General features: G+C 40.4%; 4 protein-coding genes across 5 annotated transcripts in view; 2 read left to right on the forward strand and 2 right to left on the reverse strand.

Moving 5' to 3' along the window:
* The window catches only part of srbd1 (S1 RNA binding domain 1), a 45,489-nt gene extending 44,709 nt beyond the window's left edge, over positions 1 to 780 (reverse strand). The window contains exon 1 of the mRNA XM_068718920.1: positions 711 to 780. The gene's annotated coding sequence lies outside the window, so the exon portion shown is untranslated. The remainder of the gene's footprint in view (positions 1 to 710) is intronic.
* A 1,537-nt stretch (positions 781 to 2,317) lies between these two features.
* On the forward strand, positions 2,318 to 6,179 carry cd74b (CD74 molecule, major histocompatibility complex, class II invariant chain b). Of its 2 annotated transcripts, none has more exons than XM_068718936.1 (8): positions 2,318 to 2,460; positions 2,542 to 2,630; positions 3,582 to 3,751; positions 4,200 to 4,264; positions 4,539 to 4,569; positions 4,719 to 4,931; positions 5,406 to 5,453; positions 5,636 to 6,179. In XM_068718936.1, exons 2-7 carry the CDS (start codon positions 2,560 to 2,562, stop codon positions 5,444 to 5,446), a joined length of 591 nt encoding a protein of 196 aa, XP_068575037.1. In that variant the 5' UTR covers positions 2,318 to 2,460; positions 2,542 to 2,559; the 3' UTR covers positions 5,447 to 5,453; positions 5,636 to 6,179. The 2 variants fall into 2 exon arrangements, with proteins under 2 accessions (XP_068575037.1, XP_068575031.1); XM_068718930.1 differs by having other exon boundaries at positions 2,319 to 2,434.
* LOC137878590 (SLC35A4 upstream open reading frame protein-like) lies at positions 6,127 to 9,127 on the reverse strand. Its single transcript, XM_068718948.1, has 3 exons — positions 9,048 to 9,127; positions 8,339 to 8,437; positions 6,127 to 8,183 (listed from the first exon to the last, which is right to left on the reverse strand). Exons 1-3 carry the CDS (start codon positions 9,060 to 9,062, stop codon positions 7,986 to 7,988), a joined length of 312 nt encoding a protein of 103 aa, XP_068575049.1. The 5' UTR covers positions 9,063 to 9,127; the 3' UTR covers positions 6,127 to 7,985.
* A 14,448-nt stretch (positions 9,128 to 23,575) lies between these two features.
* Positions 23,576 to 27,900, forward strand: part of LOC137878599 (inactive phospholipase D5-like) — a 44,261-nt gene continuing 39,936 nt past the window's right edge. Inside the window, exon 1 of the mRNA XM_068718961.1 lies at positions 23,576 to 23,988. Within this exon, the coding sequence (XP_068575062.1) occupies positions 23,983 to 23,988 (6 nt within the window). The 5' untranslated portion in view covers positions 23,576 to 23,982. The remainder of the gene's footprint in view (positions 23,989 to 27,900) is intronic.

Here is a 27,900-nt window from a genome sequence, read left to right on the forward strand (position 1 = left end):
GACCTCCAAGCCTACTTGGGTCTGTTGATTCTAGAAGGAGTATATCAGTCAAACAATGAGGCTACAAAAAGTCTGTGGGATGCGGAGTCCGGGAGGCCTATATTCTGGTCAACAACGTCCTTACAACGGTTTCATTTAATTTAGCGATACATTTTCAGTGTCTATTCTTTGGATATTCACAGCAGTTATTCATGTAAACCACTAGTCTGAGACATTGTTTACAGCTTTAAAAAAAAAGGTGTTAAATAACATTTGGTGATGATTAATGTTTTTTGTGTTAATTTAAGAGCAGTTAAAACAGACCGGTCAAATTTGACCGGGAACACTAAAGGAAGGGGGGAGAAACGAACACGACAGGAGGGTTAATTGTTCAGCAGGTTAACGTTAAGTTATCCACAGATGTTAGCTAACTCTATATTATGTCGTCAGCCAGCAATGACAGTTACACAGAAAGCAGGGACACTGTATATGTGTGTTTACTTTAACTTTAGCAGCAACATTTAATTTACTGAAGCAGACATGGACTTGAAAACGTTTGCTAGCTATCACAGCCAAGACTAAATTAACTTTAGCTGTTAATTCAAATTTGGCGCTCCACGCTGACGCTAGCTACAGTTAGCTTGCTAAATGGCACAAAACATGGCAGAGACGTGTATGACACTATCTTCCAACAGAGCAGAAAGCGTAGAAAACAAGTTGTGCATTCATACCGTTAAAGATGCTCAACAAATGTGTGGGTATTCCGTTGGAAATCGTAGCTAGTGCAGCAGGAATGTCTACTTCCTGCAACAGTACGGGTTCAACCAATCAGAGAGGGCAAAACATTTTCATCCTCTTCGGTTGGCAAATGAGCTTACAGGCACCTCTACCGCCCCTTACTGGACTGGAGTATACTGCAGTAGGTTGGCTAATACAATACAAATGTTCTTTTGTTTTCACGCTGACGATTCAAGAAGCTCGAGAAAGGGCAAGCTCAAATTGTGGCAGTGGCAGCTAGCACAGGTACTTCCTGTTGCAAGCTCAGCTGTTTCCACTGTTTGTAGCAGCTGCCACAACTTCCCTTGGTAGTTGCCACTGTTTTTACATTATTTACCTCTGAGATGTAGTGCAATCTGGAAATCGCCCCCTAGCATACCCTAACCCTAACCCTAAATAATGCACACTCAACCCACCAACTCTGTTATGTTGTTCATTCTGTACACATGACATCTATTGCCCTTCTGTCCATCCTGGGAGAGGGATCCCTCCTCTGTTGCTCTCCCTAAGTTTTCTTCCTCTTTTCTCCCCATTAATTAAAGGGTTTTTTGGGGGGGAGTTTTTCTTGTTCCGATGTGAGGGTTCCAGGACAGAGGATGTCATATGTGTACAGATTATAAAGCCCTCTGAGGCAAATTTCTAATTTGTGATTTCGGGCTATACAAAAATAAATTGAATTTAATTGAATGTGTCTGTTTGAATTAAGAGATTATGTATTATTTAAACAATACCTTAAAAATAAATTCATAAAAATGATGTCATGCTTGTGAATCGTTGTTGAAAATTCTAAGTTGTACTACTGTCATGTTTAATATGTTAATGTGTAAAATACATTTTGATGTATAAATTCAGGGACAATCACTGATGAGTTCTCATTTGCACCCAACAGCCTGAAAATATACAGGAAATTGGCTCCACTGATTTGACATGTTGGTCCAAATATAGTGTCTTTAGTCTGGAGTTACATGTTGGTCATCTACTGTAAAGAGAATAATTCAATTAAAAACACCTGAACATTACTTTCTGCAACATTTTGCTGATGTTAGCCTATATTAGCTTAGTTTAATTAAAACGAGTAGCCATACTGTGATAATTCGGTATTTCTGTACTAAACCAATTACAACTACCAACAATCATACCCTTAAGGACATTAATGCACTGTCACATATTGTCAAATAACAAAAAAATAAAGGCTAAAAACTGGCAACTGCCACGGCACCTCTCATACAATCTATATTAATACAGTAACTATATATAATTTACTATATTCAATCTATTACCCATGGTACAGATATCCATTATTTATATTCATAGTAATTCAATCTGTTTCCTAATCACTACTGTATCATTACCATGTAATAATCCGTCAACAAACATTTTATTATTTACAAATGTAAACAACATGGATATAAAAAGGTAATTTAATGTCTCAACCAGTTTCATAGTTGCTATATATTGTCTGCCTGGTAACAGGTGATGAGTCAACATGAGGAACCAATCAGAAATTCAGTTTGGAAAAAATCCAGGAGGACTAGAATTTGGTTGTTCAGGTTGTCAGTGTGGGTTTTCCCCTGCTTGTTACTTTCAGTTCCTTGTCTCTTCTCAGCCCTTAAAGTTCAAAACTCGCTGAATTCTGTCATTGAGATTGTGAAACAACTTGCAACTATCCTGAATTAAGGTATACTCTATGTGACTCACCTTACTGTAAGTGTGTGTTTGTGTTTTGTGTCAGCAGCATCACATTCAACGTGCGTCATGTGGATTTATGTTTGTGCGCTTTTTCAGGTTCCTGTTTGTGTGAAGATGTCGGACCCCGAGACCTCAAACCAGCCTCTGCTGGCAGCTACCAACCAGCAGGCAGCCAATGCACAGGGGTGAGGACTTTGTATATTTATCTATCTCTGTGGGGTCCCAACACTATAGGTCCTCACAGCAACCATTTACCGTAAATGATGTTGGGTATTGTTATAAAGAAAGAAAAAAAAATGAGGTGTGTTTTTATAATAGAAAATGAGTTTACTGTGAGATGTAACTTTGTCTGAAGTTGAACTATGTATCGGTGGGACCAAACCATAACATTGATTATTCATGTTGTAACCCATTTATAACTAAATTGATAAGGATATCAATTTATCAAAAAACACGCCTACAGTCCTTCAAATGAGTTGTAATTCTACCAAAAGTCTGTGGATGTCCTCGTGGAATTGTCTCATTTTATTCTATGAATTTTGTTTTCATGAGTATTATCACTTCAATCAAAAATTCTCACTATTCGACCATTAAAAACAAGACTGTATTTAACTTGTTTAACATCAATTCAGTACAAAATAGACACATCAGTTAGCTGGGATTGGAGACATGGTATTTAAAGTAATGGGAATTTCCAAAGGAGGCCTCGTAAGCTAAAAAAAGGAAAAGGCAGGAAAAATCCCAAACTTTCACTCAGAGGTCTGCATGGCAACAACTGACTTCATCTCTCCTGTTGGTGGTGACGGCTGAGGTTCCTGTTTCAATGAAATGTCGTGAATCTCAGCCTCTAGAATGTTTCTCATATTTGTATTTTCAATTAGCGTTGAGTGTCTTTATTCCCCCTTTTTTTAAATCATCAATTGAGAAAGACGCACTTATCCTTGAACAGTTAAAATAGCTGATGCACAACAACGCCCCGTCAAAATAAAGGCTTTTTCTTAATTTCTCTCCTCATTCTCTGTTTCTGTGATTGAACTTCAATAAGTGAATGTCCAACAAGTCCTCCAAATGAAATGTGTTTCTCCGCTCTACTCTCCTCACCTCCTCACCTCCTCCTTCCTCCTCTTGCACTCCAGTGGCCGCTCCTCTCGGGCCTACAAGGTGGCGGGTCTGACCCTGTTGGCCTGTATCCTGATTGTGGGCCAGGCGATGACCGTCTACTTCGTCCTCAGCCAGAAGAGCGACATCAAGTCTCTGCGTGAGCACAACCAAAACCTGGAGTCAGAGATGACGAAGTCACGATCTGGTGAGGAGGCCAAATTCAGTTCAGATCTGTGTACTTTGTGGACATTTAGCAAAATGTCCGAAAAATCCCCAGTGACCTGCAATATTACTCATTAGATTTATGATAAATTAGTGTACTTCCTCTTTTTTTCAAAAGCTAAAAGCCAGCTGAACCTGATCTGAAATCTGATGGGACTTTCTAGAAGTTGTATGTGCGTCTGGAGGATGGATAAAAGGACAAACATGGGTTATTTTCTTAGAGGAAAATAACTATAATCTTAGTCCGTATCCTAAACAAGTCATGTCTCTTCTAACAAAGGACATTCTAACGATGGACTGCATAGCAGGCATTTTTGGCTTAAAGTTCAAACGAGACTGGATCCAAGACTCCTTTCTAACTTTCACTTCCTCAGTGAATGTGTTTTTTGTCTTCTACCTCTCACGCACACCGTTTGTCTTTGTGTCTGCAGTTGCTGTGCCCATGCGGATGCCCATGAACGCTTTGCCCGAACTAATGACTGTCTCTTTGGACGACGTAAGAAATAATATGCCAATACCAGATTGTTTGACTTTACTTTAATTTTTTAACAAAAAGACATATTAAACATTTGTTAATGTCAATTGTGAATGCTGTCAATGCTATCAGTCAGGCTGTAGTTACAATGGAGGTGCAGGTTCATTCTTTAGATGCAAGGATACGATAAATTGAATAAAGTAACATTTATCTGCCTTGTTTCTCTTGTGTAGTTGAGGATGTGGTCTTGATCTTTTTCTCAGTTCTGTGTTTTGTTTCACTGATTCTATTACAGGATTCTTCCACCGAAGTCCCAGATAAACCTGGTATGTTCTGTATATATTTACTCTATTCATATATATATATATATATATATATATATATATATATATATATATATATGTGTGTGTGTATATATATATATATACACACACACACACACACACACACAAACATTAACCTCCTCTCGTCTCAGTCCCTCAGCAGGCCACCATCTGCCAGCTGGAGGCGGCTGGTGTGAAGCCTGTTCAGGTGCCGGGTTTCCGCCCGGCCTGTGACGAGCGCGGCCTCTACAAGGCCCAGCAGTGCTTTGTGGGGCGCTGCTGGTGTGTGAACCCGGCCGACGGGCAGCAGCTCCCCGGATCCCTGAGCGCGGGACACACCCGCTGCGGCGCATCCGTCCGCGCCGGTGAGACGAGATAACTGATCATGAACTCAGAGTTATAATAATAGTATATCTTTTTTTTATTTAATAATTCTAACGTTACGAGCAGTTCTGAACCGCTGTTTCATGTTTTTTGTTTATGTATTTAGTCTTTTAAATCAAAGAAGTTCTGTTTTCCATTCAGTATATCACTATGGAGGATTTATTTCATGAGATTTATGCTGGATTGAGCCAAGAGCAAAGGAACAAGAAGTTTTTCTTTAGTGCAGATCCAAGAATTTTAGTGAAATCACTTATTGACATTTTATAAATACAATACTGCACTTAATTAGATGGAAAAAAAACACCTGGCATATGTAATTCCATAATCGCCAATCACTTTATGTATTTTGATGCAGTTTCAAAATATATAAACATTTCTATTATTAAAATAGCGAGCATTTCTGAACCCTTGTTTGAGCTACAGTGTCGCTGACGGTGACGTTTCTGTCTTTGTAGGCAGCATGAGCAAACTGTTGACTCTGCCTGTTGATGCTTGATACTGAGGTGAGTCCACATCTGGTGTTCCTCTGCTTCTCCATGTATGTACGTATCCATACATTTCATATCTGTGAGCATTGCGGTATGTAGGAAGTTATTACATGCCGCTGTAGTTTCAATGCAGTGCAATTTGGTCGTAATTCTGACTTTTTCGTTCTGTTTCCTGTTTCTCTTTTGGGTAAATGAAGCTGATGACATCTCCTCCAGACACGAGCAACAGTTCAACTTCTGATCCCCTTCATATCTGTAGTACTTGATAAGGGTTTTATATACTGCAGCTACATTTACAAATAATCATTTATCTGCTTGCCATCATCTTATCAGTTTATTGCGACTCATCTGCAACCTATACTAAATTGACAGAAGTGACTTTTGCTATTGATTACATTACCATCTGTCAGTTGTTTTTGAAATGGCTGGTTAAAGTTAAGGATTTGTTGTTTACTGTTTTTCGGACTTAAATGTTTTATTCAAGATATTGTCAGTTTGACTAAAAAAAAACCAACCTTTCTCTATGTTGGGAAGTTTGTAAAGAGCAGTGAATATTTTACTAAATAAGATACTTTTATAATTCAGATAAAACAGCGTTGTCTCTTAAATTTCTGGCTAAAGGGGGAGGAGCTACAATTAAAATTATTAACACACATTTGCGCACAATCAGGAAACGGGGACAACGGAAAACTGTATTTTTCCCATTTATTTGAACAATCCAAATAAAAATCTTAATGAAAATTCCAGTGGTTTTCTTTTACAATATAACAAATGAATTTTAAACTGAGTGAAACTCCATGATGACAAGACAGTGAAATAAAGCACCATCAATTAACCCATATTCTACTTTCCACAGCACATCAAGCGCTCAAAACAAGGTATCAAAACATGCACAAATAAAAGACAGGTTTTAAGAAACAGAGCATGCAATACAAAGACACTGACATGATGATTGTCAATAGGCACAAGTTGTTGGTGTGTTCCAGTTATCAAACATACGGCAAACGTTCCAGTCAGAGTACAACTAAAGGAGCACAGCCTCAATCTGAACTCAAATATGGCTTTGTTTGTCTAATACTAGTCACAGGCCTGACTGTGAACATGAGCATTGTGCGTTAAATTCAACTGCAGCAATACAGAACCTGTGAAAAAGAAACCCATTTGTGGGTTTAATCATAAAGTAACAAACATGTTATTTTTCAGGTTGTTAGGTTTTTCTGTGTGCATTAGGTTTTCAGACCTGCAACAACAGCATTATTTATACCATTTTACACATGAAGCTGTCACCACATTTTAGTAAACATGTCACTGTGTCACAGACTCTCTTTGACAGGTTTTGATATTTCTTAGACACAAAAAAAAAAAAAAATCTTTGATCATTGAAAGACAAAGTAACAACTTTAAATTTAAATCCCTAAAACTCACACAAGTGCAAAAGATCAACTAGTTTCCAGCATATGAAATAGGAAGCCGAACCCCATCAGGAAAGGCTATTGCACACATGGCATGAGATGATGATATCATGTTCAGAGTAGGCACTCTTAATAATATATATATATATAAATATAAATATAAATATATATATATATATATATATATATATATATATATATATATATATATATATATATATAGATAGAGATATAGATATATCATAAAATACTCCAAATACACACACTTTCATGTTTTGGTAAAACAAGTACAATTAAATCTACATCTTTCAAGAAAATCCTCACTTTGGCGTACATTTTCATTTTTTAAAGCAGTTTGATGTGGAATATATAGAGAATTATTTACTATTTCTGAATGGATTGTGTAATTTGAGTCATGGGTTATTTTTTCCATGAACCTCTACAAAGATGAGATCTATAATTTGAAAATAAAAATGTTTTACAAAGTGTAAAATTGACCTATAATCGCATGGAGAGGTGTGTTGTCCCTGCAAAGACACACCACACCATATTTTGCTCTGACAAAAAAAAAGTGCACGTTAGTAAAAGCTGCTAGAGTTGATTTCTGACCACTAGAGGGCAATAAATGACACATTTCCTCTTGGAGAGACTAAATATATATCTGTACAGCAAAAAGGATATGGTGTGTTTCTCTCTGGTGAACCGCCTTAAGAAGGGAGATGAAACACAGCTGGCCTGCACATGTGGATAATGGTCGGTGTCATTATACATCAATACATCTTCAGAAAGCACATCTTGCGGGGAGGATAGGGTTGAGGACAGAAATCAATTATAGCAGTTTTAATGATTCTCTTACAGACAACAGTCTAAAATGTAATCATTGACCATAAGGAAATGAATACAGGGTCTCCTTTGTTTTAATCATCTGAACTGTAAACCTTTCCACATTCTGTCAGTCCCCCATATTCAAAGCAAGAGTCACCTTACTCCAGAAATTGGCTGCTGAAGAATTTCCCAATTTATGTGGAAGCTGAAAATGATAACTACAGAAAAGTGTTGTCATGAAATATGTATCTGTTCCCGTTTGTCGTGGCACCTGAAGCTTGTAGATGTCTCTCCTGCTCTTCCAGTCCTCTTATTTGGAACCTCCTTTGAGGTTGCGTACGTAGTCTTTGACGGTGTTTTCAATGTTGGGAACGGCATAAGTTTGTGCTGCATAGATACCTGTACACGTCCCTACGACAACGCCCATCAAAGCTGAAGAGCGAAGCCTTGCAACAACGTACCCGGCCAGAAACCCCTTCAGGAAAGGAGAACCCAGCAGACTGCCTCCCTGAGGACACACGGAAAGGAGACGTTAGACCTGGTGCTAGGTAGTTTGACCCGTGGTGTCATACCTACATACGTTTAATAGCTGCCTTGCCCGTGAGCACAACTCAAGGCAGATTAACCTGTGCATGTAGATATTAGTGCATGTGTGATCTTTACCGGAGGAACCCCAGCCTGTATCTCATCCTCCATCCGTTTCTGAATGTCTTCCAGCTGGTCCTTGAGCTCCACCAGGTCCTTGAGCTGGCCCAGAGGACCCTGCATGACACGGAGACAAACATGCAACCGGTTAGTGTTAGTGTAACGTTACTGTTAAGGAATCCAACACAGATCTACAACTTATCAAAACTAACTCAGTCCACTAGTTTGTTGTTGAATAGTGTATGATGTTCAAACTAAACTGCCGATCACTCATTCACTACCCTCACATAATGTAATGGTTAGATAAGAGGTACTTCAATCACAGTACGGCTAACGTTAGTTACTAAATCAGCTAAATTAACGTAATTTAGCGATAGATTAGCAGTTGGCCCTCAGCTCATTGTTTCTTTTTACAGCTTATTTATGTTTGGTGTGTTTTTACGACACCTTCCAGCTGTTTACAACACCCTCAATAAATCTAGCCGTTAGCATAAGTTCATATTATTTTAACGTTAGCTAGTTAACAGCAAACACGTTACTTAGCATTTAGGTTCAAGCTAAGTAAGCTAAGCTAACAAACAACAGACTGCCAGGCTACGACAGCAAACTGTTCTACTTCATAACCTCTGCTGAGTGACGTGGTCAGTTAGGCGGGTTGTTGTATTAACACAGTAACTCAAACAGTATGTACAATGTGAAGTTAGCGAAGAAAGTTTAAAACTCCGACCTTGTCACCTGCCATAGCTTCAGTGTTCAGTGTGCTGAAGTCTCTCTTCTTCTTCTTCTTCTTCTTCTTCTTCTTTTGTGGCTTTGTTGAAAATCGATCTTACTGTCCCCTAGTGGATAATCAAGAACCCTACACAGGCTTTGAGATGTACTTCCTAATTAGTTACAGCCTACAAACTTTTTTCACAGTAAGGCGAAATACAGAAGAAGACTCAAAAATAATACCTAATTATAATGATGTTATGTGTGGATACTGATTCAGGGTTACAGTAATTGGATGAGCCTTCAGAAATGCTACCAACAGACATCTCCTCTCATGTTGAAGCCCCTTAAATTCCAAGTCGCAATTTTGTGGTAGAGCATAATTATAATGATTGGCTTCACACACCCCTCCATATTTCTAAATGTCTCAGGTCAAGCACTTTATCCTACTGTTAGTGCAGAGGTCATATGATGCACCAACAATATCAGTGAAGCCTATTCCACAGAAGGATTTATTTTGAAACATTAAATCAACACTGTAGTTTATACAAACCCCCATATTCTCACTCTGAGCTGACTGAGAGGAAGATGAGAGGAATCAATCCCATTAGCGGGGGTTTCTCCCGTGGAGACCGTGCAGTCTGAGCCTTTTACTTCTTTGGTGCTGGAGAGACTGCATGAGAGAGCGCAGCTCATTAGACACTAAGAGAGGAGAAAAACTATGAGAGAGAATCAGACAGAAGGGTAAAGTGTCATGGAAGCAATGAGATGCCGTATTCATTAATCACTATTTTATTTTAACCATCACTGCAACATCCTACAGCCTGAAGAAGGAAGAAACATTGTGAGGATAAAACCGTAGTGAGACGAGTGTTTTCCCCCCCCCTAGAAATGAGATTACACAATTTGAAATATAACATGCACTGAGTAGCATTTCCTCATCAAGTTAAAGTTAACAAGTATTGAGATCCTAGATGATGAGCCACAAGTGTGATTTGCAGAGCGACTGTGAAAGTGAGAGCAAATAGAGGGAGACTGAGGAGGATGGAGAAAGGAAGTGTTTAATAGAGAACAAGAGAGTGATGACTGCAAGAAAAACATGTACTTCAGACTCATTTTCAAATGGTTCATTTTGCCCAAATATGATTACTCTTTCGACACTTGGTGGTTTCTTCTGCAGCACTTTGTTACTCTAGAGGGCCTGAAAGTATTTAATCCTCACATTCTGCAGGTGGGACGGTCCATTAACCTTTCCTTATTCGGGGTTATTTATCACAGGACCAAGAGGATTTAATGCTGTGTTCAGCGTGGAATAAAACAGACTTTTGCGTTTGCTTTTTGCGAGAGATGAAGCACCGCTCACGCACAGCTGGCAGCAAGAGCTGGAGGGAGCGATGGAGGTAAGGCGTCTCTGATCTTCAAAGCTGTTGATGGTTGAGGGGAGTTATTGATTTTGGCTGAGGCATATTTGGCTGACTAATCTTTGGATGGCGCTGTAAAAGAAAGGTCATTGAAGCCCGTGGCGCAATCATCACAGCGATGAGCTTTAGGGAAATCTATACCAAAAACGCCAGGGGCAGACGTTCATGTTTGAGCTGAGAAGAAGATGAGTCCGTCGCAACGTCAAAAGACAGAAGGCGCTCGAATCAAGCAGTGAAATAGACATGAAATTGTTTATATTCAGTGAACAGCAAAACAATGAATAATTCTGACTGTTATAGCTTCATCAATTATTAAACAAGCCCATCTGCATTTGTACTCTTAAATTAGGAAAGAGATTCATATTAATACTCCAAACAGTGATTGCAATGCTTGTTTGTGTAGACGTTATAATTGGATATATAGGCAGTGATCTGTCTGTTTTACGGTACATTTTGAGGAATAATAATAAAACTATACTTCATAATCAGAGCACTGGGTACATCTCATGGCTTACAATTTCATCTACAGGCAGGAAAGCAGTTGTCAAAAGACACTCATTTACCTGAGAATTGACTGAAAATGGAAGAAGCACATGTTTTCTATCAGCAGCTGTGAGTGTCACTAATAAGCACATACATTCTATACCTTCAGCAGCTCCATCTGTAGTAGTAGATGAGCAGTAAATACTTGAACTGTGTATTGATATATAGGTATACTTTCTTATGAGTTGAGAGACGTGCATGCTGCTTCCTAGTATACAAAGACAACTGATAAAATACTAAAAGTGTTTAAACTTTGTGTTATGTCGTCATCAGTATATCCAATGGGATAAGAATTTAAGTTTTTTTTTATATTTACCTGGGATTGATACAGTATTCTGTTATACCTGCCAGCCTCTGACCAAGTGAGTAGGATGCCAGAAGCTCACCTGTTTCTTAGAGGAAATGAAGCATCCTGTAAAAAGAAACTTTTATCAATAGTTTTTATCGCTGAATGTGGAACAAATGCCCCCCCCCCCCCCACCCCCCGGCGTCCCCTTATGTCAAAAGACACTGAGTTATGGTTTCATAACCTGTGCCCTGCCTCAGGAGTGGTGATGTAGTGCATTTCTGCACTGTATTGTCTGTGCTGGTGGAGCCCGTTAATGATAATTTGGTGGAAATATTTAGTTATGCTTCAATCTAGTGAAACGAAAGCTTTTTTTGTTTGTATCAATTTAGAGACAGGTTTAAAGCCTGCCAGCGGATGTGATGCATTTCTATGTCTTAAATCTGAAAGGCTTTTAGCGCGGCTCAATGTTTATGCGTTGGCTCGTGTTCAGTTAAGTTCTCTCGTGAACCTCACTGCTCAGTATTCAGCGGGCGTTTCCTCTGACGGCTACTGATACAGTGCACTCAGCCAGCAGAGAGACGTGTGATTGGACTGGATGAGAGGGTCTTTGTAGAAGCACTGCGATTGTTTGTGAGCTTCCTCATGAATGTGCATGACTCATGGCATTGTTGAGAAGGAATACTGAGCCACTCAAAAGAATTATGTGCCACTTTAAAAGAAATGAGAAGGGGTAGCGTATTAATCGTAATATTGATTATTTGTCCCATTGAACAGACAAAATTAGTAAAGCTACAGGAAATATAACCTCCCACGTGTGGTCATTTTTCTAGACCTCTGAGGTAATAGAATAGCAGGTCATATTGTATTAACTGTGTGGAAATTGATTTATTACAAAGATTTATTTTGTTCAGACTTTCTGTAAACTGTAGTCCAGGATCATTTCAATGGGCAGATCAGGCTGTAGGCTGCTAATCCTTAATACGGTCATTCCTAATCATTACTTAATAATAACTATGTAAACTACATATACCTGATATTTAAGTGTTTAAGCTGTAACTTCATTCTTTGTCAGGAAAAACAAGTGTGAATGTACTTTTTCCATCTAGCAGCAGCAGATTGTAATGATGGTATAGTGTTGAGTGGTGAGCAGTGAACTCCATTCAGCATTTTGACAGGACCATGAATTAATATAATTGTAGTGCATATCTCAAATGAAACAAATAGATACCTGGATGTCATACATTTTTCCTCTTTAATATATTTTTTTTATGTAATTGGCACACCAGTTATATTTTTCCTATAATAAGCAGATTACCTTGATATTCTATCGTTGGCTGATATTAAGTATCTCAACAACAGAAGCTGAGAGTCAAATCTTGCAATTATAATGGTTTCCATTTTAAGAGTTAAAGGTGCGCTGGCTGTTTGCCACTGATGATTTCAACGTTTAGATATTGTGTGTGTATGTGCGTGTGTGTGTGTGTGTGTGTGTGTGTGTGTGTGTGTGTGTGTGTGTGTGTACAGCATGTATGGCTTTTCCCAAATTCCATTAAAGCCACTTAAAGTTTTTAAGCTCTGTTGCTTTTCTGGCAAGCCAAGGTAAGGGTAGAGAGTTACTGCAGCCTCACTGCGCCACTCTGTTGTGATGTGCCAAGGTTTGTCCGTGTGTGTGTGTGTGTGTGTGTGTGTGTGTGTGTGTTTGTGTGTGTGTGTCTGTGGTCAGAGGTGCATATGTTTATCCAGGGATAGCGCCCCGTCAACAGCGGCAAAAGAGAAAAGCAACACACCAGAATGAGAAAAAGAAAAAATACATTTTCAGTCGGGAGTGGTGGAAAGAAAGAGAACAAGACCGTACATGCAGGAAGCAGAAGACTGTGAAAGAGAGAGAGAGAGTTGGCAACATATAGAGAGGGATGATCAGAAGTATCTGAAAGAAAGAAGAGTTGCGGTAAGAGAGGAATTGGAATGAGACAAATAGTGAGAATGAAAGAGTTTATGGAGTGATAAAAGTCTAGGTTTGTCCATGGACTTTCATCAGGGCTGCTGGTCCCACTGGTGTCTGTTTGACACGGGGGGGTCTTCCCTTCCCTCCCTCCTCTATGATGCTGCATTTGCATCACCACAACTCTCTCCATCCATCTCTTTCTCCGTGTTTCCAGAACCCCTCCCTTCTCCTCTCTCCTCCTCTTCCTCACACATATACACTCCCACAACCCGGGGGATGCCTGGATTAGTGGAAGTCCTGATCAGAGTCGTCGGCGTCTCTGGTGTGCCGAGAGCTGAGCCTAACAGGTCTGCGCTCCACTAAACCCGGTCCAGCATTGATCTGCAGAGATCTCTGCATTATCATGAGAAGGTGAAGCCCTGCTTTCTGGAGCCACACTGGAAGAGGATTTCCTACAGCCTGTGGACTATTTGCCAATAGTGGTGAAGACAGAGATATGATGACAGTGAAAGCTATGTGGGGATGCATTTTAAGGAATATAATGCTTCAAACTCAGATCTTGTCATCTTTCAGTCATACAAAAAAAGAAGAGGTGAGGAGGATTATACTGAAAGCGTTTTAACCATATCCTCAACATCCTGTCAGAAGACAACACACTGGAGCTGAATGCTTGCAGCAATTGCATCCTAAAAAGGAAAAGTTTTCTTCAGCTGTTAACGGGAGATCAACAAGTTGATTGATTCCTTTTACCGAGACTAAGAGACCATCCATCTATCCATATGGAGCTACGGGGGAGCCTGGACCTGAGGGGTCAGGGGTTAGCATTTGGCTCGCCAGCTCTCGGGATTCCAGCAAATCCCATCATTTCGGCAGTGCAGCAGCAGGAATACTCAGCCGGCATCTGGCTTCGCAGGAAGGACAAACTGGAACATGTAAGTTCTGAATACTGGAGCTGTGGTCTGAGGAACAGATGGAAGGAGGTCGAGATGATTGCTTGTGACAAAATAATACATTCTTTGATTAAAGGGTAGTAGAATAGGAACTGAAAAAGGGAACACTATTTGACTAAAACCGTAGAGCAGCAAGTAGATCACCGGACACCAATGTCTCGCTAACCGTTACTGGGCGGCTCGCTTAAGTTTCATCAAGACACCCCGCCTCCTTCTGACAAAAAATGATTATATGAAAATCACCTGTCAATTAAGAGTTAACGCTGCAGTAACGGTGTAACATTAGGCGATGTTAGCAGACTGGGATTTCACCATGACCACAGAACATAGCCAGGCCAAGAAAAAACAAAACATTTACTATTTTCATGAGGAAGGTGAACACAAAACTTCAAATTCACAAATGTGAAAGACAAATGTCGGCGTGTCTCAAAGTCCATAGCAGCTTTTCATGGGACAGAGAAGGTAAAATGAGCTGAAAACAACAAACTGACAAAGAAGGCCAGCACAGCCACAGTTCAGTGGCTCACATCCTAACGAAACTCAAGAAGCGCTGCGCCTTTGGTGGGATTTTAATAGAGACAAGGACGGTGGTGGTTAAAATGTTATATAAGGACCATAAAAGTAAGTCAGAGATTATGTCTGCTATTGGCAATGTACAACTTGGTGCTATAGCTCTCAGCCTCTTTCAATTTGTCAAATTAGGTCTCAGAGGAAAAAGAAGTTGGAGACCTCAGCTGTAGAGATTAAGTTGTTTTAATCAAAACATGGCGGATGCATGCATTTTCATCTATTAAAACATCACACATGTTATCTGTGGGTATCCATTGAGGCATGTTCTTCCGCGCTGATCACTGGTTTATTAGATTAAACAGGAGAGAAGTGGGGATTTTGGCACTAAGATATAATAATATCTGAGAGGAAGTTGGTTCTGTTGACTGCAATGTTTGAATATTGAACCACAAAACTGGATTCGTATTAGAAGAAGAATATGCAAGTGCTGGAGATCAGGCTTTGTTTTGGAGACAATGACGACTTTAATTTAATCAGAAACTATTTGTTAAATGTTTGTTGGTTCCAGTGTCCTTAATGTGAGCGTTTGCTGCTTCTCTGTTTTCTATCACTGTGAATTGAATATCTTTGGTTTTGGCATGTTGGTTGGACAAAACAAGACATTTGAAATTATTCTTTTTTATTTATTTATTGCTCAATCAATTAACCGATAATAATCAAATTAATCAAATGAAGAAAATAATTAGTTGCAGCCCTAATTGTACGCTCATAAGAGCGTTGGCGTACCATGGAGTATATTTGTTGTGTCCCATTCAAACCGTGTTGAGGAGCTTCAACTGTAAACCGTTATTAAGTGTAAGTTTCTAAATTTGATAAATTTGACATGTTGTGGGACACCGTCTGTTATTGCTGGAGGAACAAGCTGGGTTTTTTTTCACTTTACACTCCGCCTCCGTCTTTTATTTCTTTGTGATGTTCAACATCACAGATCAATTTTGTTTTCCTTACAAAGCAGGTAAGAGACAGGTAAACAATATCAGCATTCTACAAAGGGCTTCTGTGTGTGTAGACATTTAGCACCGAGGAAAAGATGGAAGAGGTGTGTGTTGAATATTTGATGTTGGAGGGGAACAGTGCCGTGTCCAGAGAGCTGCTTTCAAAGCCTGTCTGCATAAGCAACTAGGATGATGAATCAGCCTGTGCGCACACACACACACACACACACACACACACACACACACACACACACACACAGAGTTGTGTTTTCATGACTTTTGGGGACATTACATTGACTTACATTCATTTCCTGAAGACTTACCTTGAGCTTAAACCACGTTTTCACCCTAAAATGTAATGATTTACGTTACGGGGACGTGCATCTTGTCCCCATTTTGTCCCCAGAAGGGAGGTGAGTCCCAACAAAGTGCCTGTGTAATCAGATTTTTGTCCCCACAAGACGGGTAAAACACGGGCACACACACACACACACACACACACACACACACACACACACACACACACACATATATATATATATATATATATATATATATTTAGAATAAATTATCCGGGACAAATGCAAACCCTGCAGTCTCTCTGCAATTCTTTTTAGACATTTTTCCATTAAATCTGATTAAGTGACATTCGGGTCACAGCTAACGCCCAGGATGAGTTAGCAACATGTGACGGATTGTGTTTCTCTTACTAGTCATGAAAAGCCTCATTGTTTTCAACAGATTCAGCGCACAGATACATGTAACACCAGGGCAAGAGTTTCCCTGCTGATAACGGTGATCAATGAGGAGTAGGAGGAGGATGAGATAAGAAGTTAAATACTGAGAGGCACTTTGAGTACCGCTGTCACCATCAACCTGTCAAACTCTGAGTCAGTCTTGAGTCTGACTAAATCCTGAACTACTGTAAAACACCACAAAACAGACGCAAAAATTCAACCCTTTTAATCTAAACTAATTGCATCTAATTTGTGCTTGAAATATAGATGCATTACACATTTTCTTTGTATTGATAATGGGGCTTTTTGAACACGATTAATTCAGGATTCATGATAGAACTGACACATTTAGGTTCACCAGGAAAAATACAGTTACCGAATGCATTTGTGGGAATTCTAAAAGGTGTTAAATACTCTGTGATAGTGAACCACAGAACATAAGTCCATCATAAATGATGTTCTTCAACTGTACAGTGAGAGTCTTCGAGAAAGGCTCCATCAAAATGTGACAAAAATACCACAATGTGACTATCGCTACGCCGTACGTTTTACCAACTCAGCAGATCAGAATATGACGATCCTACACGTCTACACTGTGAACTTGTTGTTATCTCACAGTCTAACAGTCCTTTAAACAGACAGCAGAGCGCCCGCTGATAGAGTTATAGATCACAAGCTTCCTGTTACATGAACCCATGCTGACTGCAAATGCTCTTCTAATATGTTAAGTGCATCTGAGTGGATGTTATAGTGTTAGGAGTCTTTGGTTTATGGCTGTATGGATACGTACATTTTATGTTAGCTTTCATTTCACATGCTTGGTTTCTAATGCACATTGCATTTGAGGTAAATGACCATTTCGGGTTTCTAATGAGGCAATTACTGGATCCAAAGCGTGTTCTCTGTATGCTCTTAAGATGGACTCAAAGTAGACGAGGCCGCAGCTTATGAGCATGAGCATCAAAGACGGTGAAATCTCCCAGGGGGACTTTTAAAGGTTGGCAGCTCAACGCAGAGCTGGCTTCTCACACTGATCGCATTTTCAATTTCATGGTGCCCAGTGCTGGTGTGTAGACTCAGGTTTATGTCACTTACATGCTGTCTGAGAGTGTCGATCACGATGCTGAAGATTGTGAAGAAGAGAGTTTAAGGACATTTGGAAGTTTAATCCACTCAAGTTGAAACAAAAAAGGATTACGCCATTGTATCAAATATATTAAAAATAGAAACTTCTGTTTTTGGCTAAACCAACACATTGAATACCTGACAAATCACAGAACTTCCTCACATCTGGGATAAAAACACGACACACAACATGTAACTAAACTCTAGTGAAGAAATAGTCCTTTAAAACTAAACCAGAGCAGCAATAATGTCTTCTGCAGCTCCCCCCCCCTTCCCCCCCCCATCATCTGGTCTCCACAGCAGCACAGACCCGACGTTTGAGTCAAAGACGGACATGTTTTCAGTTTTGTGCTCCTTTCATTTTTAATTGGTGAGTTTTATCTGACAGTTTTCCAGCAAGGAGGAAACGCTCACCTTGAGCTTTTGCTGTTAAGACGGCTTTGATTTGTTTCACCAAGACGTCCCAGTCATCGTTTGCCCTTCGACAATAAAAAAAAGACATCACTGTCACTGTGATCGGTTAATTTGGGGTGTTTTCTCCAACACGTTAGACAGGATATATGGAAGACAGCTAGTGAAAGGGAAGCCAATAAATGAGAGAGGACACCCTCCATTGCCTGCAGCGGCTGCTGAAAGTTAGGATTTGTATCCTACCCAAGTTATAAGGGTCCTTTTGGAGACAATGCCAGAGATACATTTCTGTGAGAGGGATATGTTGCTACTGTGACAAAAAAAAAACCTCAATGTATGTAGAGTGTTTGAGACCAGGGTACCAATTAACGTGATGCTCGGGCTGTTTGGCTCCCTGTTTGACAGCTTGGCTCAAGTTCAGCTTCACTTTACTTGGGCAGCGATTTAACGTTGGGCTTCTTGCGGGCTTCTGGTTTAATTAAAGTTTTCCTTTTGCAGTTTGTTGCCTAAAATGTTTGATGCTGCAGCTGTTCGACAAGTCAAGTTGATGATTCACTCTTCGATTCACTGCTGAACCAAATCACAGAAATCCATGACATGGATCAACACTCATTCTGCCTTTCAGGGCATCTCGCTGCTATCTAAATGCAAGAGAGACGCAGTGAATCACTGTGTTTTGGTTTCTCCAGCTGTAAACAGTCGCAGCATAAATCCATCTGCAGTGAAGACGTGTGTGTACAGTCAGAGAATATGGCCCAGTGACGTACTGTTACAAGAGTAAAAGTAGCAACACTGCAGAGAGACTTAAATGAAAATATTAAATTATTATGTTATTATTACAAAATTATTATCAGCGAAATATGTACTCATCAGGCATAACCCACCCTTGAGAGTGTTGTTATTATATATGCATATTATTATAACTGTAAAATGTATTAATATGTAAAAAGCATTTTAATGTCTGGTCGAGGTGGAGCTAGTTTGGACACTTTACTTTAACCACTACATTCATGAGCAGTATATGTGTATATAGTATAGTATATACACATTTAATAACACGCTGTAATGTAGTTATAATGCACCTTTCAGGACATGTGTAAGTGATAATGTACTGTATTTGTCAAGAATCGTAACGTGTATTTTGACAACATATTTTATATTATTATAACTGAGTTATGGAAACAGTAAGAGGAATTATTACAGATGTACGTATGTGTATACACACACATTATTAAACAGTTATATATACATTATAGTGTGATAAGAAGCATTTAGTCAATGCTCATACTGCTCATAAATGCTAATCGGGTGTTAAAATGAAGCGCTTCTTCTATTTTGTATAAATCAGCTGTTGATCTTCTCAATCTGGTAACACATTAGATTTAATAAGATCATCATATGTTTTATTTAATCTTCATCTGTAAAGCAACTAACAGCCTCCGCATTCAGATAAATGTAGCGGAGTAAAAAGCGCAACATTTGGAATAAAATATTTATTTTATGAATGTTTATGCATTGATTGGGTTTATATCATTTAGAACAGTAGAGGGAGCTATTGCCCAATGTGAAACACATTTTCTGTGTGTGTCTGTGAACACATCTCAGAGAGTGTGTGTGCAGGTGTGTGTTATACATACAGTACCACGATAACGAACACCATCAGTTTCAACACTAACTAATTAAATGTCTCTCTACAGGACAAAAGGGTTTGAAGTATGCTGGCTGTCAGTTTTACTATATAGGAGCTTTAAATCTCTCTCATCTCATTTACTTTAATTGGCTGTTATGTTTTTTTTTTCTTTACTGTGTGATGTCTCAGACTCCAAACCTTTTACCTCCCTCTTTCAGTCTCGCACGCACACACACGCACGCACACACACACACACACACACACACACACAACCACACACACACAACCACGCACGCGCACCCACACGCACGCACACACACACCCACACACACACCCACACCCACGCACACACACACACACACACACACACCCACACCCACGCACACACACACACACACACACACACACACACACTAGCTGAGGCAGATTAATGGTGAGAATCCACTGGAAGCCATACCCATGCTTTTTCATGAGGTGAACTAATTAGGCAATTAGCTGAAACTCATTCGACTCAAAGACAAGTTATTTTAGTTGGAAAAGTGCTACATGAGTGTGACTGTGGGGGGGGTGGGGGGGGGGGGGTTCACTGATCTGTGAAATTCATATGTCACCGAAATGTCAGAAGGATTTAAATGTAGCATAAACATCTGTGTGGCACAATCTCTTCATGTACAGAAGCTCTCTGGCTCTTTGCAGCATTGAGCTCAGAACAGAGGTCAAACAAGAGTTTTTTAAAAATGTTTTTCTAATTTTTCCAGTATCTTGATTTGTTGGCATGCGTTGTATTGAATTTCCCAGGCGAACAATTCATCGCGTATAGCTGTACTATTGGAAGCTTGCTACACTCTCAGACGGCCTTAATGAAGTGGATGAGCTTCAGAGTGCATCACTTAATGCCTTCATTGCAGAGTCTCCCTCTTCAACATCTGTGTGGTTGTGTGTGTCTGGTTGTGTGCGGACTGTGTGATGATTCATGAAAACAGACGAGTCACTTTTTGAGCAGTTTTTTTCTGATGCAACATCCCTTCCTGTCTGCGGGATTATAATCTATCTACCACAATATATCTGATCTCTTCATTCAGACCCATCTCTGATGAGCATATACATGTAGGAGCCTCCGTGAGGCTCTGGGGGTCAAACCTCTTGGTTATGGGGTTTGTTTAATAATGATGCTGGACCAATTCATGTTGATCAGTCTTTAAGAAGATGTCCAAATCATACAGATGTAGAGGGTAAATTGAGGCTACATTTGGTTTAGTAGACGCCTCTGTTGTAGACTTACAGAAATAGTTTGACATTTCGGGAAATGTGTTAAGAAAGAGCGTGAAACATTCTTAGGCGACTTTGCAACTTGTGCATTTGGTCCCATCATCGCTGCAATCAGAGACTGTATCCTGTCTTCACACCCCTGAGATCCTGCGGTAAAATGATTTTATAGCTACTAGTGTATTTCCTGTAACAAATCACCATCTGGTGCAGATAGATGTTCTGCTTGTATTAAGAGGCAAAATCACAACATCGAGCTGATGATGTTTGTTGGTGAAACACTTTTCAAGGTTTTCGCCCCCCGACAGAAGCTGTGTACCTTCAATACACGTGGGATCACACACACACACACACACACACACACACACACACACACACACACACACACACACACACACTGATTTGCTCATGGCCACATCAACTGTGACAATCAGATGAACATGAATATATATATATATATATATATATATATATATATATATATATATATATATATATTTATAATAGATAAACCACATTCTACATTTAGATATCTAACATTTACTGCAAGAAGTTCTGGAGCTTCACAGCTTCAGTTTAAGTCTAACAAAATCTAAAAATGGAGATTTGGTAAATACACTGCTCGAAAAACATCCAAATAGAGTACAGCAGGTAGTTGAAGGGTTAAAAAAAAGCATACCTGTATGCTGCCTGACTGACCAGAGGGAGGCAGCAGCCTGACTCCTTCATGAAGCCCAGCATCTGACAGCTCCCCACCACCTAAGGAAAGCTACTGCTAATATCTGAAGACTGGCTGAGTAATGACCTGAGCCTGTTGTTTTAGCGCACACACACACACACACACACACACACACACACACACCAAACTGTCATTATAAGCCAGGGCTGAGCGAAGAGTCCCTTGTCTCGTGTTGTGAGCATCGTCATGTCAGCAAGAAAGTCACAGTTCTGCAGAGCGTCACAATTACGAATACTCTTCCATCTTCTACAGATGGACGGCGGCGATGAGCGCTGATGCTGCATCACCGACGCCTGTGACAAATACAAACACCACCCGAGAAAGTGACACATCCTACAGCAGAGTATCGTCATATTAGCCACAGATGTATGTCCATGCAATAGGCACTGTAGTGAAAGCTCCTGCTTAGAAGTGTGCATGACGACTTCTTAACTGTATTGGTTTTTATTTATAGTCAGTTCCTTGCTACCGTAATGACCCAGTATCCCCTCGGGGGATGAATGCTCCTCTGATGTGGAGCACAAAGACACACACACACACACACACACACACACACACACACACACACACACCCACACAGAGAGAGAAACTTCAGAGCTCAGAGGCAGTCCCAGCAGGTAGAAATAAATCAGCCATAGATACGTGATTGGCTATTGATCTGATGTACATCTTATATTCTGTAGATAGATGTTCTAACGGAGCCATGCCGATATATATCATAGATTAAACAAGCATGGATGAGATGAATACTTAAGGACTGAAAGCCTCGTAGATTTATGCGTGTGAATCCATCTCTTTACATTTCAGGATGAGAGTCAGGATAATATAAGTGGGTGATTTTTGTCGCCGTCTTCTTGTCACATAGTGTTGACGTAAACAAGAAGAATATCCCATGATACGGATGAGCAGCGCCACTCATAACAATCTTTAGCTTTAACTAAAGATCATAACCTTTGGAACCTTTGCAAGTGATTTGTGAACGTTGGCTGCATGTGTAAAGCGTAAGTTACAGTAATAATGTTTGTTTATGGTGTTTTTGACAATGCAGTGAAGCTGTAGGCTAGTAAGCTGGACGTAGTAAGCTGCAGGTCGGTAGCTCTATTGAGCTGTTGTATTGCTGTCTGACATGCGCAGTGATGTGGAGATGAATTTCCCTTTGAGAAGAATAAAGTCTTAAGTCTTGATGGCATTGGATGACCTACTGACTGAAGTATTTCCTACACACCTTCTGCATTGTTCTGCTCTGACCCGTGAGGTGTAACAGCACTCTCTGTTGGCCGGTCCGCGTCAGTACACAGCTGCAGGGCAGAGACCGACTTTAAAAGATTTACTATCTCTGCGCTGAGCAGGAGCTGCGCTGCATTTCAATGTGCAGCCTTTTGCATACTTTTTAAAAAACACGTGAAGCTAACCTCCAAGAATTACTTCACGATGACTGTTGAATACCACGAGGCATCTCTTTCTGTACTGCTCTCTGCCTCGTTCGCAAACAGGAACAGGAAATAAGATTAGTTTGTGTGTGTGTGTGTGTGTGTGTGTGTGTGTGTGTGTGTGTGTGTGTGTGTGTGTGTGTGTGCAATAATTGCAAACTTGCTGCATCATATGTGATCAAGCAGAAAACAAAACGAAATGAGGATGTATGGGTGATAATACTTTGTGGCAGTTTATAAAAGTATGAATGTTTGCAAGTGGTTCACTGATAATTCAAATAAACCAGTGTATAATTGTGTTTTAGTCACGTGGAGATTCATTAAGTGAGCACAAGTGCGGCTCAGTATCAAGCACCGTTAGGTGAGAGGACTGCAAAAAAAAAACAGCCGGACCGTATTTATCCTCTCTTCCCTCCCTCCCTCCCTCTGTGTCTATGGGAGAACAGAGAAATGTGAGCTTTCTATTAGAGGGAGAGGGGGGGGGGGGGGGGGGGGAGACAGAGGGAGAGTCAGAAGGAGGTGGATAAACACACGATACGGTGAGACGAGAGGAGAGGAGGAAAGTGAGACAGAGAGGAGGGAGGACAGGAAGCATATAGAGAGAGGAGAGGAGATGATGGTAAAAGTGACTAGAGGACAGATGGATGGAGGCAGATAGGCATCGTGTGAGGATTTAGGTGTGTCCTTCTGTGTTAGAGTTTTCATTCATTTAACAGGCAGGAGGAGCAGCACTTTCCCTCTCACACACACACACGTGCATTTACGACCCATACATTTGTGCTGCGGAGAGAGGGACCGACTCTCCTCCCCTGGGAAGCGACAGATTTTACAGCTCACACACACACACACACACACACACACACACACACACACACACACACACACACTCTATCTCTGTTTCTCTCATCACACACCAGAAGAGCACATGTGTTTTAGAGTGGACTAGCGACAGATGGATGCGCCATGAAGGTGAGGTCTCCATACTATACATTTGTTTAGTCTATCTATCTATCTATCTATCTATCTATCTATCTATCTATCTATCTATCTATCTATCTATCTATCTATCTATCTATCTATCTATCTATCTATCTATCTATCTATCTATCTATCTATCTGTCTATCTGAGATTGATGTTGTGCTCTCGACCTGAGTGCTGTAGATGAGAAAGTGATTTGTGTTGAGACTGTTCTTTGGCTTAGAGTGCTTTACACTCAAGTGGCTTTTTTAACTGTGAATAGGTACGTGTGTGTGTGTGTGTGTGTGTGTGTGTGTGTGTGTGTGTGTGTGTGTGTGTGTGTGTGTGCTGAGAGGGAGTCTTGAATATAGTGCAGGATTGGAGGACAGTTGTGTTGGTGGCGTTCTTGTTTCCAAGAATCAGATTCAGATTTTGTCTGTTATACACTGATGTTTACATGATGGGACGTATGTTCATGTGTGTGTGTGTGTGTGTGTGTGTGTGAGTCCAGTGCATGAGGAAAGTGCTGATCCTGACTTGGTTTTGTTAATATTCCATTAAGCTAGGCTTTCACAGTTTGCAGTGTTGTACACCTGATAAAGATGCAGATGAAATGACACGCCACTCTTGAAGCAACACTGTCTTAGTGTCACAGAACTGGGAGCTGTGAAGTGCGTCTCTGTTGCTGGGCAGAGCAAGCAAGACTTTTTTTTTCCTTTTGGGGTACTGCTTCATTTGGTAATGGAAATATTTGAACGCATACGCATCCGGTGTTTAGTTTAGGAAAACTATTTAGAGCTAGGACAATAAATCGACCGGTATTAGCTTATTGCATATGTAGTATAGTGTAGAAACAGAATTTCTATGAACAAGAAATTGCGGTACAGAAATGCTTCAATATGTTTGAGTTCATTAAGAAACAATGTTTTATAGTTTGTCCACCAGAAAGCACTGACAAGTTCCTTTTTCAACTGTAAGATGTCTCGCTCAGGATACCTTGGTCACACATTTAAGAGATTCATAGCATAAATTATTGTTTGTATTAAGTATTTACGGTACTATTAGCCAATATTGTATAATCAGGTTTGTAAAACTCAATATCAACTTTTCAGTAAAAGAAAAAAGTAAAAGTCATACAAATCATGCCTCACAAACTGCATTCAAAATAATACAATTCCCCAAAAAGTGAGATATCCCTTTAACTGACGGGAGTTCTCATTTCATAGCGCACTTCATCACAACACAAAACAAAGAAGGCTGAAGGAACACAAAGCTCACTTTGTGATCTGAGGAGTATTACTGTTACTGAGTGATTTACTGTCATTTTATCCAGCGTGTGCCATAAAACCATCTTGGACAGCTATACATCACCAGCAGAGCTTCACAGCAAGGTTTTCTCTTCAACATGACTCCTTCTTTCTCTATGTCTTCCTCTCTGATTCGTCCTCTGTGTCTCTGTCTCTCTCTGTCTCCTGGTCCCATCAGTGTTTTCAGCCTGGATGCACACAGAGCTCTGCCTTTACGAGTGGCCTGCTGGGGCAAGATGGGCTGGTCTAGTCTGACCATCTACACTCAGAGTGTCAGTCAGTGAGGGGAGGAGAGAGAAGAGCTGGGCTATTAATGGGAATGGAGGGAAATGCAAATATGCAGAGTAAATAGAGAATAGGAGCAGGGAAATTAAAATCTAGTGTTGTGACACGGTGGAGAAGAGAAGAGGAGAGGAAACAAGGAGAAGAGAAAAGGAGAGGCGAGGAAATACAGAGATGAGGAAAAGAGGGGAAGAGGAGAGGAGAGGAAACGAGGTGTAGAGGAGAGCAAAGGAAACGAGGAGAAGAGGAGATGAGAGGAAACAAAGAGAAGAGGAGAGGAGCGGAAACAAGGAGAAGAGAAAAGAAGGGGCGAGGAAATACAGTGAAGAGGAGTGGAGAGGAAAAGAGGGGAAGAGGAGAGGAGAGGAATGAGAGGAAGAGGAGTGGAGAGGAAACGAGGGGAAGAGAAAAGGAGAGGAATCAAAAAGAGGAGAGGAAACAAGAAGAGGAGAGGAATCTAGGACAGGAGAGGAGAGGAGAGAAGAGGAGGACATGAGGAAAAGAACATTATAGACAGAAAAGGTGGCGTGGCAGAGAAAGAGCTCAGGCAGCATCAATATTCTGGCTACACACTCCCACATCGGTGCACGCACACACACACACACACACACACACACACACACACACACACACACACACACACACACACACACACACACACAAACAGAAGCCCAACAGACCATCAGATCATGGTGCAAAGCGCCAGCACACTGTGGAGCCCAAAACACCTGAAGCGGTATCCATAGCAACCGAAACCACTGGCTCCCTGCATGTTTGTCAAAAACACACAGTGGGACAGATGCAGAGTCACTGTGATATCTCTTCAAAGACGGGTCAGTGCGTCCACACCGCTCCTCCTGAAGACGCTCGTTTACACTGACGGTTGGAGTCTGGCTCTGTGAGTGTTGTCTGCAGAGACACTTGTTGTGATGTACGTCCTTCTACTGTCCCTCTCTGGCAATATCTGTTACAACTCTCAATGAGAAACAACAGGTGGCAGACCCAACTGCTCCTTTGTGATGCAAAATACTTATACAGACAAATAAATAGACAAATATTTGAATTGTGTATAAGAAACAAGTGATTCATTCCCAGTGCAGATGGTGCCTCCATGTCTCCATTTAACATTTCAGCTATCTGTATTTTCCATAATTACTGTAAGTCTATACAAAGACCTGATATTTCATTACAGGATTTATCCCTAAAATGACCTTTATGAGTGTGCTTATGTGCATGACATACATGTAAATATATCTTTCTAAATCTGCCCTGTAGACTGATTCTAGAATAACGTCTTGCTGATCCTGTCACTGGAGCACAGCGCTCAGACTGCTGCCTCTATGCTGAGTGTGTCAGATGCGTGGCTGGCTCTCAGTGTAAGAGTCCCTCACATTATCATACAGGCTGAAAAAAATGGAAATGCGCTATGCAGTCGATGCCTATAGACGGGTGGTCTGTGCCGCCTTGGCAGTCGCTCTGAGAGCTGCTCAGAGTTTGATATTCTGGCAGTAACATGCCGGGGGCAGTATGAGGCAGTTTGATTTGTTTGTTCGGTAGTCAGAGGCAAGCTATTGACGAGGAATAAGAGAAAATCCTTGGACAAACTGAACTCTGATCTAGACCTGTACACGCATTGAAATGAGTCTTTAGTAGAACCTGAGAAGCTTTTGTGATTCTTTTTTTTGCATCTCTTTTTGAACTGAAACTGACAAATATTCCAACTGATTAGACTGTATGAATTTGAAGTCCATACATTTATAGTATAATTTAAAAAAAGAGATGACGTCAACCATCGCAAGCGATCAAATCAAAAACTACAGACGAAATGTTGATATTGACCCTGGATTCAATTTGGATGGCAATGTTTTTGATCTATTTTAATTAACAAACCTTTTACACATAAGACAGTTTGACTCATAGCAGGAGATGCTCTGATAATATTAGTGATCTGATGTTTTCTTTCATGTTTCAATAAGCATTGCATACAGTGTCAGGGTCCTGGAAGTGAAGAAACATAATGGGATGAAATCATATCAATTTGAATTAACTACACCTGTGCTTTTCCTGTTATGACAAGTCAAAACAGCTGCTGTTTCAACGCTCTGTTGTTGTAATTGAAACGACTACGTTAAGATACAGTGTGGTTCGGTTGAGGCGGCTACAACAACATGGCTAAGATTGTCCCACTTATTGAATATATTCCACTGGGCCTCTAGTGTACGCTCCTCCACCAATAATCACACCGTTGTTGTTCAGTAAACATGATATCTTATACACTGCAATGGTTGACGTGGCTCATGGGAAATGTAGTATTTAGTCAATCTACAGGAGCCT

This window comes from Cebidichthys violaceus, unplaced genomic scaffold, assembly GCF_023349555.1.
Source record: "Cebidichthys violaceus isolate CVI_PGR_0920_01 unplaced genomic scaffold, fCebVio1.0.p SCAF_10, whole genome shotgun sequence".
NCBI lineage: Eukaryota > Metazoa > Chordata > Actinopteri > Perciformes > Stichaeidae > Cebidichthys > Cebidichthys violaceus.